The sequence below is a fragment of the Cricetulus griseus genome, assembly GCF_003668045.3.
Source record: "Cricetulus griseus strain 17A/GY chromosome 1 unlocalized genomic scaffold, alternate assembly CriGri-PICRH-1.0 chr1_0, whole genome shotgun sequence".
In the NCBI taxonomy this organism is placed as follows: Eukaryota; Metazoa; Chordata; class Mammalia; order Rodentia; family Cricetidae; genus Cricetulus; species Cricetulus griseus.
The window spans coordinates 228753201-228772225 of record NW_023276806.1 but is presented as its reverse complement, the minus strand read 5'-3'; the positions used below and the strand labels follow the sequence as shown (position 1 = coordinate 228772225).

General features: G+C 45.3%; 2 protein-coding genes across 6 annotated transcripts; one reads left to right on the top strand and one right to left on the bottom strand.

Moving 5' to 3' along the window:
- Window positions 1–319: 319 nt before the first annotated feature.
- On the bottom strand, window positions 320–18773 carry Polr1h (RNA polymerase I subunit H). Of its 3 annotated transcripts, none has more exons than XM_027388655.2 (6): window positions 18731–18773; window positions 5126–5326; window positions 4875–5022; window positions 4043–4143; window positions 3756–3865; window positions 320–517 (listed from the first exon to the last, which is right to left on the bottom strand). In XM_027388655.2, exons 3-6 carry the CDS (start codon window positions 5008–5010, stop codon window positions 493–495), a joined length of 372 nt encoding a protein of 123 aa, XP_027244456.1. In that variant the 5' UTR covers window positions 5011–5022; window positions 5126–5326; window positions 18731–18773; the 3' UTR covers window positions 320–492. The 3 variants fall into 3 exon arrangements, with proteins under 3 accessions (XP_027244456.1, XP_035306474.1, XP_027244455.1); XM_035450583.1 differs by having other exon boundaries at window positions 5109–5326; window positions 18731–18768; XM_027388654.2 differs by lacking the exon at window positions 18731–18773 and having other exon boundaries at window positions 5109–5399.
- LOC100752838 (putative uncharacterized protein ZNRD1-AS1) lies at window positions 5399–10130 on the top strand. 3 transcript variants are annotated; one of them, XR_004771632.1, is made up of 3 exons: window positions 5399–5727; window positions 8530–8605; window positions 9351–9409. XR_004771632.1 is itself a non-coding variant. In XM_035450577.1 (3 exons), the coding sequence occupies exons 1-3, from the start codon at window positions 6063–6065 to the stop codon at window positions 10104–10106; spliced, it is 843 nt and encodes a 280-aa protein (XP_035306468.1). In that variant the 5' UTR covers window positions 5739–6062; the 3' UTR covers window positions 10107–10130. The 3 variants fall into 3 exon arrangements, 2 of the variants coding, with proteins under 2 accessions (XP_035306468.1, XP_035306469.1); XM_035450577.1 differs by lacking the exon at window positions 5399–5727 and adding an exon at window positions 5739–6073 and having other exon boundaries at window positions 9351–10130; XM_035450578.1 differs by lacking the exon at window positions 5399–5727 and adding an exon at window positions 8099–8343 and having other exon boundaries at window positions 9351–10130.
- Window positions 18774–19025: the final 252 nt, after the last annotated feature.

Sequence of the window (19025 nt, the reverse complement as noted above, 5' to 3'; positions counted from 1 at the left end):
TGGTGATTCTCTTAGTGACCCCAGACACATAACAGCTTCATTCCAGACTCCATTATTTTATCCTTAGTTTTGTTGTTGTTCTTTTTTTAAAGCTATATTCTAGGTCATTTAAATTTCCTTTGGAATAAGACAGATTATTGTTATTTTTGGTTTTTAGGCATCTTGTTAGGTAGCTTTGACTGGCTTTGATTCATTATAGTAAGTTCCCTGTCCTTAAGCTTGAAACCTTCTTGCCTCCACCCTGAAGTTCTGGGATCACAGGACATATGCCACCAGCCTGGCCAGAATAAGACTACAAATAACACACATAATGCCAAGGTTCCATAGAAAATATAACTTTAGTAAATTCAACTAAGGGAAGGAGTGCTCTGGGGGTGATGATCTTATGCTGAGAACAAAGCACCAGCGGGGAAGGAGAAGGCAACAAAGGACCAATATCTTCACCTTCCAAGAGGAGGAATGGTGTTGCTGAGTTGCCAGGGAAAAAAAAGGTCAAGAATCTTCCTTTTCCTGAAACCTAGGGAGAAAGAAAGGACTTGTTATATTTAACCAAAATGAATTTCTAGCAGTGTAATATGAGATAGAAACCCCTGGAGGACTTTTTCTTATGACAGGGATGGGTAAGCTTCCTCCCAACAAACCTTCAATTCTAACCTCCAGGTAACTAATATCTAATTATTTATTACCTTGAAGTGTGAAAACTCTTTTCCAGGACAGAAAAAGCACCAGCCAAGAAAATGAAAAAGATAAACTAGACCTCATAAAAATTAGAGACGTTGTAGCTGGACATCTGTAGAACCCTACAGATGCAGGGAATGCAGCATTCACCCAGACCTTAAGAAACCAGAAGTTCAAATTCTAAAATCATAGCATACAGTCAAAAATTACAAAGTTAAGAACTACCATAAGAAAATCAGCAGAAATGACATCAGACCCACAAAAAACAGTGGCTATCAGAATTGCCACACTCAGATAAACATGTTTAGTATGTTTCATATACATTTAAAGAACAAAAGGAGCGATTTAAAATCAGTGGGAGCTGGGGAGATGGCTCAGTGGTTAAGAGCACTCATTGCTCTTGCAGAGAATCCAGGTTTTATTCCTAGCACCCACATGGTGGTTCAGAACCATCTGTAACTCCAGTTCCAGGGAATCTGAAACCCTTTTCTGACTTCTGTGGGTACCAGGCATGCACATGGTGCACTGACATACATGTAAGCAAAATACTCATACACATAAAATAATAAATGTTAAATACAGTAGTTGGAAGTTTTATAACGACTAAAGGGCTACATTGTTCAGATGATTCATGAGGTTTGAAAAGAAGTAGTAATAACCCAGGGGCTGAGGAGAAGGCTCAGCAGGTAAAGTGTCTGCTGCACATACATGAGGACTTGGGTGTGGATTCCCAGCACCCATTTAAAAATAGAGAAGATTCTGGTGTCACGGTCCCCATGTACAGAATGGACTCCACTCAAGCTGGGAGGCATGGGACAATGACAGACAGGAAGAACGTCCAAAGCTCACTAGGTAGCCAGCCTAGCCTGAGCTCCAGGCTCAGATACAATGCCTCGAAAGATGAGGTGGAGAGCTGGAAGTGGTGGCACACACCATGAATGCCAGCACTCTGGAGGCAGAGGAAGATGAGTACCTGTGAGTTTGAGGCCAGCATGGTCTACACAGAGTTCCACACCAACTAAGAATATAGTGAAACCCTGTCTCAAAACAAAAAGGAAGGCTGAGATAAAGACACTTGACGAAACTACTCAATGCCTAACTTAGGCCTTCATATGCACACTTGCACAGATAGGTGCATACATCCACATGAACACCACACAACACTCTCACCACCAAACACACATACAAATTGAGTCAAGATTAATGACCTACAGGAAAGATCTGGAGAAGTGCCCAGAAGACAGTATAAACAGAAATGGGAGGGGAAATACAGAAGACAAGATGAGAATGTGAAAGTCCAGTAACTAATTTGAGGACATGGGGAGGAGCAAGATTGGAGTGAAGTACCAGCTGATAAATTTCCAAGGTTGATGAAATATGAATCAATTCTCAGCTTCAGAAGCCTAATGAGAGGCTGGGCATATAGTTCCGTTAGTAGAGTGCTTATGTAGGTCTCATGAAACTCCGAGTTAGATTTTCAGCACCATAAGAAACATCTGTGGTGGCACACACCTGGAACCTGTAATCCTTGTGTTTCAGAGGTGGAAGCAGGATGATTAGATCAAGAAAGAAAGGGAAAAAGTCCATTTAAAATCCTAAACAGGGGCAAATAGAGAAGAGCTCAGGGTACAGCTGAAGGTACAACACTTCCTAACCATGCCCGAAAACCTGGAATAAAGCTGGCAGTACCCCAGGAAGAAGGAAAACAATAACAAAAAGCAAAAATACAGAAAGCCACATGCTAATGTTCTGCATCGGAACTACACAACAACCAAGACAAAGATGGTTTCAAACTACTCCCACCGTGTTCTTTGAATCATGCAAGATTAACTACGTAAGGTCACACCCCTTTTGCGGTGGAAGATTTCATCATGTTGTGCCACTGTGCAAACCGATGTCTGTGTTCTAAAATTTCCTTTCTAGTAGCTTTTTGTGTGTTTTACAGACTCTCTGTGTAGCCCAGGCTGGCCTTGAAAAATGATCCTCCTTCGGGTCACCACACCCAGCTTTCCTTTTACATATCTTTTTTTTTTTTTTTTTTTTTTTTTGATTTTTTTTTGAGAGAGGGTTTCTCTGTGGCTTTGGAGGCTGTCCTGGAACTAGCTCTTGTAGACCAGGCTAGTCTCAAACTCACAGAGATTCGCCTGCCTCTGCCTCCCGAGTGCTGGGATTAAAGGCGTGTGCCACCAACACCCGGCCCTTTTACATGTCTTAAAAGATTTAGTTCACCTCCTGAACCAGGATGTCAGTTTGGAGGTCTGGTTAATCTATGGGGCCTCTGGTAGTGGATCAGTATTTATCCCTAGTACATGAATGGACTTTGGGAGCCCATTCCACAGAGGGATACTCTCTCAGCCTAGATACATGGGGGGAGGGTCTAGCCCTGCTCCAAATGATATGACAGACTTTGAAGATCCCCCATGGAAGCCTCACCCTTCCTAGGGAGCAGAAAGGGGATAGGATGGGGGTTGGTTGGGGGGGGAAGGGGAGGAGGGGAGGGTGAGGGGACTGAGATTGACACGTAAATGAAGCTTGTTTCTAATTTAAAGAAAAAAAAAGATTTAGTTCACTGGCTGTCACAAGAATAACGGGGCTATTTATTGAGATAACTCAGCAGTTAAGAGCTCATACTGTTGCAAGGGATCCAAGTTCAGTTCTCAGCACCCACATCTGACTGCTCGTAACTACCTGTAACTCCAGTTCCAGGGGATTTAATGTTTCTGACTTTGGTGGGCATCTGCACATTCAAGTATAAAAACACCTACAAATTAACTTAAAAAAAATAAACATCTTTTTAACAAGTCAGGTGGAGTGGCACATGCTTGAATCTCAGCATTCAGGAAGCAGAGGGAGGAGAACTGCTTAAGGTTTGAGGCCAACCTGGGTTGTATGGTTGGGAGTTCAAGGCTAGTCTGGGTATGTAAGTGAGTCCCCTGTCTCACAAAACACAAATAAAAAGGGGCTACGATCCTCCCTATTATGGACTGGGCAAAATGACATAACTTAGTACAAGTCTGTCATGGCTTTTGTTGTTTGTAAACACTGAGAAGGGGCAGAGGGAGAGAAAAGATTCTCACTTGCAGTTGACACAGGTATAGAAGACAGTCTGCCCTTCATCAGCTGAACGCATCTGTCTGGTGTGGTACGCCATTCCCTCATGACCACATCGAGGGCATCGCCGGTCAACCTAGAAAGAAACAGATGGTTATGGAGACCCAGTAACAATAACTCTGCTTTCCTACAGCAATTAGACTGTTACAACCCGTCCCCACCTCCACCACGGGCATTCTGCCGGAATGGAGTGCAAAACCAGATCTCCACAATCACCTTCTCATTGCTCTTTGGGAGCCACTCATCAGCTTACCACTGGTCCCTGGGATTCAGGTCCTTCCTCCACAGACGTAGGTATAGCCGCCCCCAGTTTGTGGAACACGACTGAGGTCTTTACAGCCTTCCCTTCGAAATCTGCACAGGAAGTAGAAAATTAGTAGATATGGCAGAGGAGGCAACGAATCCCAGCAACACTTGCAGGTGGGTCAAGCGGGAGCCCACAAGTGACTCAGCCTCCATCTGGAGTCTACTCTGACTTATAGGACATTAGAGTTAAAGCTTGCGTGTTTCAGTCTCCTTGAGAGACGCGCGAAAGTTCTGATTAAGCTCGTGGAAAAGAGCATAGTATCTAACAAGCTTCTGATGCCAGCTGAAAGGCACACAGAGATAGGAAATGAAGCTTCTCGCTGCTAGCAGGGCTCACCTGATGGTGAGCCCGCCTGCTCCTCTAATTCAAGGGCAGTACATGGAGCTAGTTAACTGATTACAGTGCTCCGTATTCTGCTTTGCCTCTAGTCTGTGTATATGCAGAGTCTAGTTTAAACTCGGGGATGTCCGGTGTGCTGAAAGTCATGGACCGGGCAGTCCTCCCGTTTCTGCCTCTGTTTCTTTAGCTGCCGTTTCTCAATTCCCATCCTCCCCCTACTCGGGTGACCCAGCTGAGTCTTTGGAGCAGGCTCCGCCTGGGTCACATCCTCTCTTTGGGTGTCTTCCCTGGGTCAGTCTGACTGACAGATTCCAGTTCTGGGTCTGGAGTCCCTAAGCCCAACCAGTGCTGAGGTCATCCCACCCCCATCACCCCCCCACGGACCCTTCCATTGGACCCACCCTCGGCTGCGTCCAGCGTGTACAAACCCCTCACCCACCTCGCACGTCTATGGAGAAGCCACAGCGAGGGCAGACGACAGCATCCTGAGTTCCTGGCAGCGGCAGGACCGAGCCGCAATCTGGGCAGAAATCCAAGTCGGACTGAAAGCTGGAGACGGGGCTGGCCAGCTCCATGGCGGACAAGAGCTGGAAAAGGAAAGAGAAGTTTATGAGTGAGACGCAGGAGTCTCGTCTTGGAGGTGGGTCCCCATCGCGTCCCGGGCGGTCCTTACCCGAGTCCACCTCTCACCGGGTAATCCGATGTCCGGCACCTCAGCCCGCGGGGAAACTTGTTCGGCGGACCGGAAGCCACGAGAGCTCAGATCCCCAGCACCGGGCTAGAGCGGCCGACCGCAGGGCAGCGAGTGCACCAGGCGGGCTAGAGCGCCCTGGCGTCCCGGCGGCCGTTGGGTCGTGACGTCATAGTTCGTAGCGCTCCTGGTCGAGCGACCTGTGGCGGGGAGGGAATTGGAGGCTGCACACGGCCTGGAGGCTGTGACGTGGGCCGAGCGGAGGCAAGTAGCCAACGTCGGGCCACCCGCTGCTCTCCGGCTCCCCACCGATCCTGGACTGTTTGTTTTCCCACACTTATCAGGGGAAGGGGGCGGGAACGGCCCCTTAAAAGTACTTATTCGGCCCCCCTCCCCCGAGCCACTGAGTGCGTCGGGTAAGGAGAACTACAACTCCCGCCGGTTCCTGGGGCTTTTTCTTTTTCTTCTTCTTTTTTTTTTTCTTTGCGGCTGCTCAGTATTGCGCATCCTTTTGCTCCCCCCCTCCCTACTGGTTGTCGCTGGGAGCAACTGAGTGAGTCAGCTTCCTAAGGATCTTCGGGCTTTGGAAATCGTGGAACAAGTGAGATTAGGGCTCTTATCCCTTCGGTTCTTTAATCATTAATCAAAGCACCTCTTTTGATTTACCAGGGATTAGGTTTGGCTTTCTCTTGCAGAACACCTTCCACTCCCCTAAGCTCCCATTCACCCATGGCTAAATACTTGCCATCAGCTAAGTGAACACTAGGACAAGTGATTCATTCACTTGTCCGAAGGCTACAAAGTGAGGAAAACTTGTGTTCTGAAGAAGGACCAGCTCGAAATCAGCGTTCGCAGCCCCTCCAGCAGCCAACCTGATTGCCATGCTGAGGCTGGTCTTACAGGACACAAGGAGAGCCCTCATTTGTCTTTCTGTGCATGCAATTAAGGTTCGAGAAAACCCCGGGGAAGGAGTTAAAAAAAAAAAAAAATCTCAGCAAGATGTCGAAAAGGGCATCATTTTACTAAGATCCAGCCATTTTACTTGGTGAAATTGGGTGTCATTTTGCTCATCTAGCAAAGCTCTGTTGCTGAGCCCGTGATGGTAGGGCACTTTAAATTTCATCCCTGTGTCCTCTTTCAAAGTAGAAATTGAAATTAGTCCCACTCCCCCCTTTAAGGTTGACATTCATCAGACGTCCACTATGGTTTGACAGATACCTTTAATGCATAAGGCATGAAATTCCTTTCCCAACAAAAAGCTGTCTATTCGATAAGTATTGAGCACCTGTGCCAGGTCTAGAGCTGAGACTGGGATTGCATAGTTGAAGCCTGTGTTCTCTCTTTCAATGCAAATGAGTAGTTAGAATACAGAGAAAGTACACTAGTAGGTGCTTGAACCAGGGATATTGTCTACAAGGATGTCCCTGTATATACCTTCATATGCTTCATAGAGGACAGGTGCATGCTTTAATGAAAAGATGCAGCATGCCCGTGTGGTGGTACATGCCTTATCGTAGCACTAAGGAAGCTGAGGCAGGAGGATTGTGCATTTGTGGTCACCTTGGACTGTAGAGCAGTGTCTAAGCCAGCCTCAATATGTAGTGAATCCTTTTCTAAAAGTGTGTGTGTGTGTGTGTGTGTGTGTGTGTGTGTGTGTGTGTGTGTGTGTGTATGCACGCGCTGGGATGGACCCCAGGGCCTTGGGAGGTAAGCCCTTTACTACTGAGTTAAATTCCCTCATAACTGAGGGAAAGATGATTAGCTACTGTGTGATAATAAAGTCATGATTTTACAATCATAGTACTATATTTGATGACTTGTGTAAGAAATGAAAGAATGGGGCTGGAGAAATGGCTTGGTGTTTAAGAGCACTGGCCGCTCTTCAGAGGACCCTGGTTCAGTTCCCAGCATCAATATCACCTGAGTGCTCACAGCCATCATCAACTCCAGTTTCAGGGGATTCAGTGCCCTTCAGGGAGGCTCTTCAGGCCTCCACAGTCAAAAGAAAACACTCATAAAATAAAATATTTTATAAAGAAATGCAAGTGAGGTGGTCATTATTATTTTTTGGAGGTAGGATCTCATAGCCTAGGCTAACCTAAAACTCATAGTATTCTTCCTGCTTCAGCCTCATAAGTGTTAGTACAGGCATGAAACCTCCATGTCAAGTTCTAGGATGTTTTGAATGTTTTGCCTGCATGTATGTATGTATACATACCTGATTCTGCCAGAGGTCAGTAGAGGGTGTCTGACTCCCTGTAACTGGAGTTACAGATGGTTATGAGCTGCCATGTGGGTTCGGGGTCTCGGACATAGGTCCTTTGAAAGAGCAGCCAGTGCTCCTAATCACTGAGCCATCTCTCCAGCCCCCAATAGTGATTGATTTTTAAGTGAGTTGTAAAAATGAAAACTCCCCAGAGGAAGGGAAAAAAATCACTGTGATGAGGTATACTAGGAAGACTCCATAGCAACCAAGGGGCTTACCTATAAAGGGCAGGTGGCTGACATTTACTGAGAATTTACCATGCAGTCTTTACACTAAGCCGTATTTGTTCTTTGTGACCCTGAGGGGTAGATCTTGTCTTACATCTGCATTTTGTAAATAAGGAAACAGAAGTTAGTGGGCTTGCCATGCATCATATGTTGAGGAAATAGTACAGTTACGGCTCAGTTTTGTTCCTGTCAGTCCTAAAAAGCCTTTGCGTTTGACTGTAGTTTGAGGATCCCCAGGCTGTGTGCTAGGCAGCTTCAGTGGCTTAAATGCGACCTCACAGTAAACTCAGCTTGGGCAGGAGTGACTCATAGAAACTTGGTGGTCTTCACTTGTGGTGCCATCAGCCTGATAAACACAGCCAGAGGACTGCAAAGCTCGACTGCAGGGTTTCAAAACAGATTGGGGTGAAGGATGATTGACAGTGTCAGCCAGTCAAGCAGAGGACCAGGTGATCCAACAAGAATAGAATTTCAGAACAACAAAAAAAGTGAAGATGCTGTATGTGCTGATAGAGGCACAGAGGGCCTGGCTGGAAAAGGTGCAGAAAGACAGTGAACTGACAAAACGGGAGACTAGAACTATCTCAGAAGACAAAAGAGGCTTTGAGACTGAACAGTCCCGTGTGGGAGTCCTGAGGCCACCCCTCATCAAAGAGCCTGCCCCTTCCTTCTTTCATCCCCAAATACAAGATTCTGAGTGGTTCACATTGAGTCCACAGAAGAGGTATGCTTTCAGTTCATATAAAGAGAAGGATCTTCATTATTTTGCACCATGGAAAATGCCGTGGTTTCTCAGTGCAGAAATGGCCCTTGTTCTTGTCCAAACCTTTGAGTTCCCTGCCTAGGAGGATAGGTGAGGAAATGTGGGATCTCCCACATCCCAATTTACCTTTGGCTTTTTGTCTTCCAGATTGGCTTGGGCAAAAGCATCCAGAGACCCTAGGATTTCAGAAGGTCAACAGTCTCCACTAGAGAAAAGGCTCCTGGTAAATAACTTGTATCCTGTACAGTTTGGGAAAAGGAACCTGATGTTTAAAACCCTTTGCACAGGTGACACTTTGAGGTAGCACTCCTATAACAGCAGCTTTCACACTTCTTGTTTTGTTTTGTTTTTGAGACAGGGTTTCTCTGCAGCATTGGAAGCTGTCCTGGAACTCGCTCTGGAGACCAGGTGGCCTGGAGCTCACAGATATCTGCCTGCCTCTGCCTCCTGAGTGCTGGGATTAAAGGCATTTGTATTATGTATATGAGTGCATTGAATCCCATTATAGATGGTTGTGAGCCACCTGTGTGGTTGCTAGGGATTGAACTCAGGACCTCTGGAAGAGCAGCCATTGCTTTTAACCAGTGAGCCATCTCTCCAGCCCCTCAGCTTCCAATCTTGTAGAGTAAATTATCCCAAGACCAACTTCCCAAACTCTATATTTTAAAAACTAGTTATTTATTGGTAATGTGTACTTTTAGAACCACCAGACTTGCCTGGGAGCATGGGGTTTAAAATTTAAATTGTTGCTCTAAAATAAATAAAAGGCAGGGGTGTGTGTATGTGTGTCCATCTGCTTATAACATCAGAGTTCTGGGATTAAGGCATGTGCCACCACTCTTGGCCCAAGACTCCTTCCTTAATAGTATTAAGGAGAGCAAACTGCTTTTAAGTGTTTAATGGAAAAATTATAAATTTTTTTGCTCTATAATTAAAAAATTATAAAATTCTGAATCTCACTTTGACAGAGTCTTGGTGGTGTACATACTACAGCAGCAAGACACTTGGTAACTCAAAAATGCCAAGCGGAGAGCAAAGCACTCTGCAGGGAGCAAGCTCATTCTCTTGACTACTGGCTTGCAAAAGCAGAGTCTTATTATCATAAAAAAATAGTGGAAATGATTAAAAAAGACACCGGCGGTGAAATGAAGATGAAAGTGGGAGAGGAAACACTACCAATCCCAGAGGGACAAAAACTGCATTATTTGGTGCCCGAGAGAGAGAAGAGACAAATAGAAAGGCACATTCTTAGAACAGGCCAGGCCAGAGAGTTTAAGAGCAAAACCTGGAGGCAGACACAACGCCTCAGTGAGACAATACTACCCAGGATTTCGCCAGAAACGCAGAGCATCCCACTAGCACAGAGAAGAAGGCAGGTCAAGGAGAGAGAATTGCACCAAATTAAAGATCATCAAGAACGCATGATTCGAGGGAGGGAACTTCTAGAGCAAAGACTCAAAGACAGGATCTTGAGAATGAGCCAGAGCCAGATTCCACCACCTGAGAGGCGCAGTCAAGTGAAGAAAGAGAGAAAGGAGTTTGAAAGGGTTGTCGCATACCCACTCTACCAGCCGTCCAGTACAAGTCGGATTAAAGTGGATATTCTTATGGAAAAATCTCTGCATGAAAAGGAAGTGAACGTAATTATAAAACCTTATAGAAGGAAATTCTTGGCTGTGCCACCTTTTTTGAGAACTCAAATAGGAAAAATAAAGAATCCCTGAAGTTTCAGAGCTTTGTTGACGAAACTATGTTTCTTTTTTGCTTTTCTCCAGACAGGGTTTCTGTGTGTAGCCCTGGCTGTCCTGAAACTCAACTCAGAGATCTCTGCCTACCTGTGCCTTCCGAGTTCTAGGATTAAAGGTGTGCACCACCACTGCTGGGCTGAGACCTTGATTCTTATGTGTACCTGCCTTTTGTATTCTGGCTGTCTGCATAAGTTGATGAATGGTGGTATTTCTATTACATACATATATAGTTATCAAATAGTCTGGGCTGGAAAATTTGCCTAGCTGTTTCTAATTTCTTTGTGATCAATTTATCCTTTCAACAAATTTTAGATTATATTTTTTCAGTGTGTGTGTGTCTGTGTGTCTGTGTGCCTATTTTGCCAGTCCTGCTTATCCTTTAAAAATCATTTCCTCATTTGTAAAGTGAGAACGACTTCTCATCGGATTGATGGAGGATCATAAGCATTGTGGGGCATGTTAGCTGCCCCAGCTGGGGAGACCCAGTTGTGCAATGGTGAATAAGGAACTTTTCTCATCTGCCAGGGTCTCTGTTTCCTCCAGTTTCCAACTTTCAAAGTTACCTTGATAATGTTTACTACAGTTGAGGATAATCTGACACTTTGATGGTGGGTACTTTGTGCCTTTACTAGAGAGATACCAACTAGGCCCTAAAGTTCTGACTTGCAACATATAATTTATTTGTATGAAAAGTTTAATTTTGAGAATCTTCCTTTGTTCTAGGCATTTTGTTATCACTGGAGATGAGTGAATGTTATGGAAGACTTTTCCTGGGGATTCATGAATAAATGTCTACTTACCCCAAATGAGGCATCAGTGACTGACCAAAGAAACAATTCCACACAAGTCCAGCTTGGCAAACAAGTTAGGTCTTGGGGAGACTTACATAAATGTGGATGATCAGAGACAGCTTCGCATCACCAAAAAGCCTACCATAGTATGGGTGATGATTTGTGAAAGCTGCAACCTTGGAGTCCTCTGCAGGACTAGCAGCTATCAGACAGGTTAGATGTCTCCTCTTTCGGGTTGTTATTGCTTCTTCTAAATTTCAGGAACTTCCTGGAATCCAGCAGTTGTGTACTTCCTGAGTCTTAATGAACCTCCCTCCAGAATGGAATGTCTTAATTCAGCAGAAGGGCTGGAGGGATGGCTGAGCAGTTAAGAGCACTGGATTCAATTCCCAACACCCATATGGCAGCTCACAACTATCTGTAACTCCAGTTCCAGGGGATCTGATATCTTCATACAGACATACATGCAAGCAAAACACCCCAATGCACATAAAAACAAGAATAAATAAGCCATTAATTCAGCAGGAACTTTTATGCAACCCTGAAGATAAGTCCTTGCCATTGAAGAACTCATGGTGTGACTCACTCTACCACTAGGTAACATGTGGTGAGGGTCATGATAAAGGTACATATAAGTACTGTACAAAAGAAGGATCCCTGCCTAGATGAGCAGGAGGAAGAGGAAGAAGATTAGAAAAGGGCCTACAGTAGGCATTCATATTTCATCACTTGCTATCACCCACTTAAGCAACACCTTCCCTTAGCACAGATTATTCAGTTTAGTAAACCCAGCTCTTTCAGACACATCTTCAGAGCTCATTGCAAACCATGAAGCAAAGTTTTAAATTAGGGAGAATTTATCCACCAAGGTGAATTCAATAGATTATTTTCTCATTTAATTCATTTTCTTTTTCTTTTATTTTTTGAGGCAGGGTCTTTCTATTATATAGCCCTGGCTGTACTGGAAATCACTATGTAGACCAGGGTGGCTGCAAACTCTGCCTGCCTCCAGAGTGCTGGGATTAAAGTTGTGTGTCATTGCACCTGGATTCATTTTTAAAGTAAATTTATTTTATGCATATGGGTGTTTATGCATATGGTCTGCATGTATATCCGTGCACCATGTACATGCTTGGTATCCAGGGAGGCCAGAAGAGAACATCAGATCCCCTGGAACTGGAGTTACAGACTGTTGTGAGCCACCATACAGGTGCTGGGAATTGAACTTGGGTCCGCTGGGAGAGTAATCAGTGCTCTTAACCACTCAGCCCTATCAATTCATTTTCTTTGTTATTGAATTTATTTTATGGGTGTGCCTGTGTATGTGTGTGTGTGGATGTTAGAGGATAGTTTGTGGGAGACAGTTCTCTCTCTCTTCACCGTGTAAGTCCCAGAGATTGAACTCAGGTCTCCAATCTTGGCAGGAAATGGCTTTACCTACTGAGATGGCTTGCCAGCTGATCTTGATACCAAAGAGTTGAGAAAGTAGGGATTCTGAGTAGAGAACCAGAGAAGTAAAACGTGGGTGTCCTAAGGATGTACACTCCATCTGTGATACTCTTGATACCAGGTCCTGCACTTCTCCCATTAGTGTCTATCTCCGTTTCTTCTGTAATTCTAGGTTCACTAATCCCTTAAAGAGACTGAAAGTGTGCTGTTGAGAGCTTCTTTATGGAAATAGCTGCATTTGTCTATAGAGGCAGTGATGTATAGACTTCCAATTAAAAAAAAAAAAGTCCAGGCCAGACAGAACTCACTGCTGAATTCTACCAGACATTTATAGATTGACCAAGACTAATGTGTAGTTTTTGTTGTTTTTTGTTTTGTTTTGTTTGTTTTTCTCTCTTTTCTGGACCCACCACCCAGCTCCCAAATAAATACACAGAGACTTATTCTTACTTGTGAATGCCAGGTCTTAGTTTGGCTTGTTACTAGCCAGCTTTTCTAATTTAAATTATCCTGTTTCTCTTTAACTATGTTTTGCCTCTGGGCTTTTTACCTTTCTTTATTCTTTCTTTCCCACTGTGGCTGGCTGTGAGGCTGGAATGATTGATAAAAGAAAGGGGACTGAGACAATCTGTGCCCCCATAGGCTGAAGTGGATGACACAGTTCTGCACTGGGTCCAGAAGGAATATAAAGTAGCCACAACTTTCCTGGGCAGACAAGTCCTTTGAACAACTCAAGATTCACTAAATCTGGTGTAGAGATGAGATGCTGTATGGCTTGGACTGAGGCTACTGAGGTACTGACCAGCAGCAGCAAGAATGTAGACCAGGCACCTCTAAATGCATTAGCCTCACAGCTTGTTGCCTAAATGATCTCCTGGGCCAGCTGTAGTCATTTACTACTTGTAATCCTGGGCAGAGGCAGGAGGGTTGCTAAGAGTTCAAGGTCAGGCTTAACTGTTGTTTACTTTTCTCAAGGTTTCAACGAGGATTAGCTTTCACTGCTACATCATGAGTTCCAAACCAGCCTAGCATATAGTGTGAAATCTGACTTTAAAAATGTTTGGTAATTGCCAGGCGTTGGTGGCACAACATTTATTCCCTGCACTCAGGAGGCAGAGGCAGGCGGATCTCTGCGAGTTCGAGGCCAGCCTGGTCTCCAGAACAAGTACCAGAATAGGCTCCAAAGCTACACAGAGAAACCCTGTGTCTCAGGTCTCATGGCAGGACACAAATGAAGAAGGCTCTGTGTGCAGTGATTCTGCAGGGACAGGCCCATCTGCCAACTGAGACCACCCAGGGAGCCAGTGGACAGTGGCCTCTTGCCCTACAGCCCCACCTGGACCATTTTTCCCTCCATTTATTATACTCTTTCCAGACTGGATCATTCTGGTTCTGGGACTAGCTTTCTCCATGCGGGACTGTCGTTTGCAGTGTGTTCTCCATGGGGATCTTAAGGGAGAGAAGCTGTCTCTGCTCTGTGCCTTCTCTTCTGGCAGGTGAACTTGGCAATGTGCCAGAGCCAAGGAAGGCAACCTCATTTGTGTCATTAAATGCTCTGTCTCCTGCTGTCCCCATCCGGAAAAAAAAAAAAAAAAAGTTTGGCAATCGCTGAGCATTGGTGGTGCACACCTTTAGGGAGGCAGAGGCAGGAGGGGAGTTGTGTTACAGAAAGATCAGGGAAAGTGGTAAATACCAGCCCATGAATAAAAACTTATTATGCAGATTTAAGCAAGTGCCCTCTACTCTTGTAAGAATGAGGCCTTTTCAAATGTAAATTTCCTTTAGAAAAGGAAAATCTGTTCTCTGCTGGGCAGCATTCCCTGGGGGTTGATTTCCTGTAAACTCAAAAGTAATCTGCTCCTTAAAGAGAACTGTGTTAACCTGGCTGTGGTGGCCACTCCTTTAATGCCAGCACCAAGGCAGGCAGATCTCAGAGATCCAGGCCAGTTTGTGGTCTACAGAGTGAGTTCCAGGACAGCCAGGGCTACACAGTGAAACCCTGTCTCAAAAAACAAACAAAAAAAGAAAGGAAGGAAAGAAAGAAAGAAAGAAAGAAAGAAAGAAAGAAAGAAAGAAAAGAAAAGAAAAGAAAAAGGCTGGGTGGTGCACACCTTTAATCCCAGCATTGGGGATGGCAGAGGCAGGTGGATCTCTGTGAGTTCGAGGCCAGCCTGGTCTTCAAGAGTGAGGTCCAAGAAAGCCTCCAAAGCCACAGAGAAGTTGCTAACCAAGTTGATAACCATTAATATTTCAGAGATCTGAGAAGGGTATATTTTATCCGAATCTACTAAAAAGTGACAGAAGCCAGTCCATATACAGTTAGCCATACCCAAGTTTTGTAAGACCCTCGGAAAGCCCAGGCTTCCAGGATCTTAGCCTAGGACCTCGGCCACGGGAATCACAGAGTGGAGGCAAAAGCTTGATGCAAATTGCATGAGGCTTTATTGTAGTTTAACGAGCTAACCCCATGTTAGCTCGGGTCTTTGATCCACCCGCCATGTCGGATGGCTAGCAAAGACAGTTTGAAACTGCTGCATACAGATCTTTATAGGGAAGCATAAGGGGAGTGTCTAGGGGTATGCAAAGGCTCAAGATCGGTGTGCCTCCAGGCTTGGAGGGCTTGCCCTGTGTTGATTGGTCAACTGGTTGTTATGGCCCATAGGCCCTCCCAGGGTGGTTGCTATGCTCTCCTCGTCATCGCTGTGCGCTTGTCAGTAAAGCACACCCAGGGTCATAAAGCATAGCGCCACCAGCTAACTTCTGATTGGTTCCTTGTCACAAGGCAGGCATCTGACTTTCTAGTGTCTAGGACAAGGTCATAGAAGCACGTGTTTGGCCGTTATGGCTGCCAAAAGGGAAGCTGGTGCCTTCAGTTTTTCCATTACCATTGGAGGCAGCTGTCTCAAAGAACAGCAATCTTTGCCAGGCTTATAAGGTGAGAGGTTTTTTTCCTCTCTGTGGAAGAGGGACATGGAAAAGACTGACCTTGTTTTGTCTAGGCAAAGAGGGTGCAATCAATTTTCCAGTGTCCAGCTTTGTCCACAGTCTCGGCTAGGTCCTGGCAGGCGGCAGGTATCACATCTGAGCATCTCGCTCACTGGTCCAGGTGCAGGACTGAGGTGCCTCATAATCTTCTTTGGAGACTTTGGGTCACTGTCAGGATCTGACAGTCTGTCTGACATTATAAACTTTAAAGATAACAATTTAAATGCCATATTCTGAAGATCTCTGAAGCATTAGAGGTCTGTTTGTCTGTTTTAGTTGCTTGCCTTTGAAAGACCCCCGAAGAGGTACTTTCGTAGAAGGAGACCCGCACCCAGGAATCAGCGAGGCCACGAACTTGGATGCAAAAGCAAGAGGCTTTATTGGAGACACGAGTACCCGGGGCGACTTAGCTTCTGTGTGGCTAAGCGCCCCGAGCCAAGGGAAAGGGGTCCTTATATAGGGAAAAAGGCGCAAGCTAGGAGCAGGGATTCTATTGGATAATTCTAATGAGGCATTGTACAGAGCTATTCCCATTGGTACAACAGACTCAATTCCCCCTCCCTCCGCGTCCAGATGGCTGACCTTGGGGGCGGAGACCTTGGGACGGAGTGTTTCTCATCGGGCGGGGGCTCAGGGGCCGGGCTCCAGGCCGGCTCACTTGGTGTTTGCCCTCGTGCCGGCCCACCTGGTGCTCGTTCTCGGGCCAGCCCATCTGGTGCTCGTTCTCGGGCCAGCCCACCTGGTGCTCGTTCTCGGGCTGGGCGTGCGGCTGGTGGCGGGGGAAGTGGAAGCCGCCGGGGGTGGGGATCGGGGAAGCCGCCGACAGGAGGAAGAGGAGACAAACTTGAGAAAGAAAGGGCTAAGGGGCAGGGGTCTTTCACCTTAAGCACACAAGAAACATACAGGTGGCTAGGTGAGGTCTCATTTCTGTAATTAATTTTCAGCCTGACTGTAACTGGTTTTAACTTAGTAAAATATTTGAAACTTAGCACAGCTGAATTTAAGACTGCATAGGGTTACATTATAGTCCTTAAACAGTAGCTACAAGTACACATTTTAGCTGCTTGCTCAAATGAGACAGGGTTTTTCTGTGGCTTTGGACCCTGTCCTGGAATTCAATATGCTGGACCAGGCAGGCCTTGAACTCAAAAAGATCCATCTGCCTCTGCCTCTGGAGTGCTGGGATTAAAGGCGTGTGCCACCAACACCCTAAACTTAACTTCTGAAAAGATAAACATCTTATAATAGATTAGCAGCTTTTATAAAACAAGAATTTTACATTGTCAGGCTTTGCTTAAAAATAATTTTAAATTGAAGCTCTTTAAGTACAAACATTAATAAAAATAAACATTTAAAAAACTGGTTTTAAAAAGAAATTTAAATTCCCTTAATATCTTTCTGTAATATATAGAAGCATTAACACTTTAAATCTTAACTGAAAAGCTTGTTTCTAAGATGGAACCTCTAATTTCCACGCGGTCATCTTTAGTCAGGATGGCGGTTTAAGTATCTTTTTTCAACTTCAGCAAAATGGCTGCCAGTCAGCCATGTGACCAGTTTGCCATGTGGCTGGTTACAAAATGGCCATAACTTGCACCCTTTGCTTAACATGCTTGTAACAGAACTTAGGTTATACCAGGAAAAAGAACATTTTAAAACAAGTATACATAAATTACTTGAGAAATAAACAGGACTTTTTAAAAACAGAATTAGCTTAATATGGTTAAAATTTTAACTTATATTACCATTTTTAAAATTTACTATTTGTTGACATGAGAAACCATAGCAAACAGTTTACATTTTTCTCTTTTAATAATCTCTTTTCTGACCTTCTATGACTTGCTTTAACTTTCTATAACTTTTTATAGTTCTTTCCTCTGATTTTCTTAGACATTCTTAGACAAATTTTTCTTTTTCCTTTTTCTCTTTATTATTTAAGTCTCCTACATTTTCTCTCATTTCTCAGTCAATGTAAAAATTTTTATCAAAGTCCCTTTTACAGTTTTTAATAACTTTTAATAACTTTAAGGCCTTTTTTTTTTTTTAGAAGTCCGGATCAGGCCAGATAAGTTCATACGCCCCAGCTCCATGTGCTCAAGGCAGAGACCTGGGGTGGGGGTGTTGGTGGTAACCCCAGACCCTTGGCCAATGCAGGGGTGGGATAATGGGATAAAGACCCCCTCGGTCCCCCTGCATACCATGTGTGTGGAGCACAGAGAAGGCCGAGCAGCCAGGCAGATGGCGGGCCTTGCAGCCATGTTCCCTCAGAGCAGGGAAACTCCCTTGGCAGGCAGGATGGCAGCTGGGGCAGAAACAGCCCCACTTGGCATGCCTCACAGACCCGCAGGTGGGGATAGAAAGGGGGTGGTGTGGTGGATCCTGAATTGAAAACCAATGATGATAACACAGAATAGACAGGAAAGAACAGACGCCAACCCAATCCGCCCGCGCCGCTTATAAGGCAATGGCGACGGAAGATGGGCTGCAGAACCCAGCGGCTACAATCATCACTAACTGAGGAGGATCCAAGTCCTTGGCCTCCGTTCGTACCTCCTGGGTGTCCTCAGAGCAGCAGTCTGTCCTCCGGGCGCATCTGCTGATCACAGTTGAGGTGGCATCATGTGCTCAGAGCATCAAGAAAAGACCCCTGACCCATGCATTCCATGTGCATGGGCAGTAGGGACAGAAAGAGATGTTTAACACAGACTAGGGTCCTATTCGGAATTTCAGATGGCTAGCCCCGTGGAGATCAACTTGGTTCGAAACCAAGTCTCCCCTATAGATTTCGGAAGGCTGCCGCCCGAACTTCCGCCTTAAACAATTCTTGTAGGCCTACTCACAGATGTCGCCAGAAACCCCAACATAGGACCTCCATATCCACAAAATTAACAGAAATAGTAAAATTGACACACAAGCAGACGGTTAGGGTGTGGGCTGCAACAGATCAGATAACAGATAACAAACCTGTTGCTCAACTGTTCAGTCACCCAGCCCATTCCAATCCTCTAGGCTTAACAGACACCAACAGCAAAACAGGACATCAGACAGGACAAACCCTGTGGCAAAGAAATGGTGCCCCAAACCAAAATTACAAACAACCCTTGGACTTCATCCAGGGCGGAACCAAGGATTCCAGAAATACGTCTATTTCTGTGCACGTCTGCTTACCCTATGGTTCAATTCAAATAGCCCTCGGACTTTTGTCCAGGACGGGACTTTGAAATATGTCTATTTCCCCCTGAAGTCCAAATTACAAATCACGAGTCCTGCGCAGGCTCAGATCAACAAAAGAGCAATTTCAAGTGGCACCAAACCAACAAAAACAAGCAAACATATAACATTGAACATATAAGTTGCGAGCTCGAATCATCTTACCTCCAAGATCGAATCCATTCAGGTGAAGGGTGGTCGCAAATCGCGGACGAGCCCCCAAATGTTAGACCCCCCGGAAAACTCAGGTATCCGGGGTCCCAGGCCACATTCTCGGTCACCCCAATCACCAGGCGGATTCGAGAGCTTGATGCAAACTGCATGAGGCTTTATTGTAATTTAACAAGCTAACCCCATGTTAGCTCGGGTCTTTTACCCACCCGCCGTGGCAGATGGCTCGCAAAAGACAGCTCCTAGGGTCTCCCAAGAGATCTTACAGGGCAGCGTAAGGGGAGTGTCT

Excerpts from the sequence above, each read along its gene's own strand:
- Polr1h (XM_027388655.2), bottom strand. The coding sequence starts at position 5,010 with ATGGAGCTGGCCAGCCCCGTCTCCAGCTTTCAGTCCGACTTGGATTTC. Across the intron at positions 4,144-4,874 it reads CTTCTCCATAGACGTGCGAG|ATTTCGAAGGGAAGGCTGTA; the intron begins GTGGGTGAGGGG and ends CTTCCTGTGCAG. Across the intron at positions 518-3,755 it reads TATACCTGTGTCAACTGCAA|GTTTCAGGAAAAGGAAGATT; the intron begins GTGAGAATCTTT and ends CTTTCTCCCTAG.
- LOC100752838 (XM_035450578.1), top strand. The coding sequence starts at position 8,114 with ATGCTGTATGTGCTGATAGAGGCACAGAGGGCCTGGCTGGAAAAGGTG. Across the intron at positions 8,344-8,529 it reads ACATTGAGTCCACAGAAGAG|ATTGGCTTGGGCAAAAGCAT; the intron begins GTATGCTTTCAG and ends TTTGTCTTCCAG. Across the intron at positions 8,606-9,350 it reads CACTAGAGAAAAGGCTCCTG|AGTCTTGGTGGTGTACATAC; the intron begins GTAAATAACTTG and ends TCACTTTGACAG.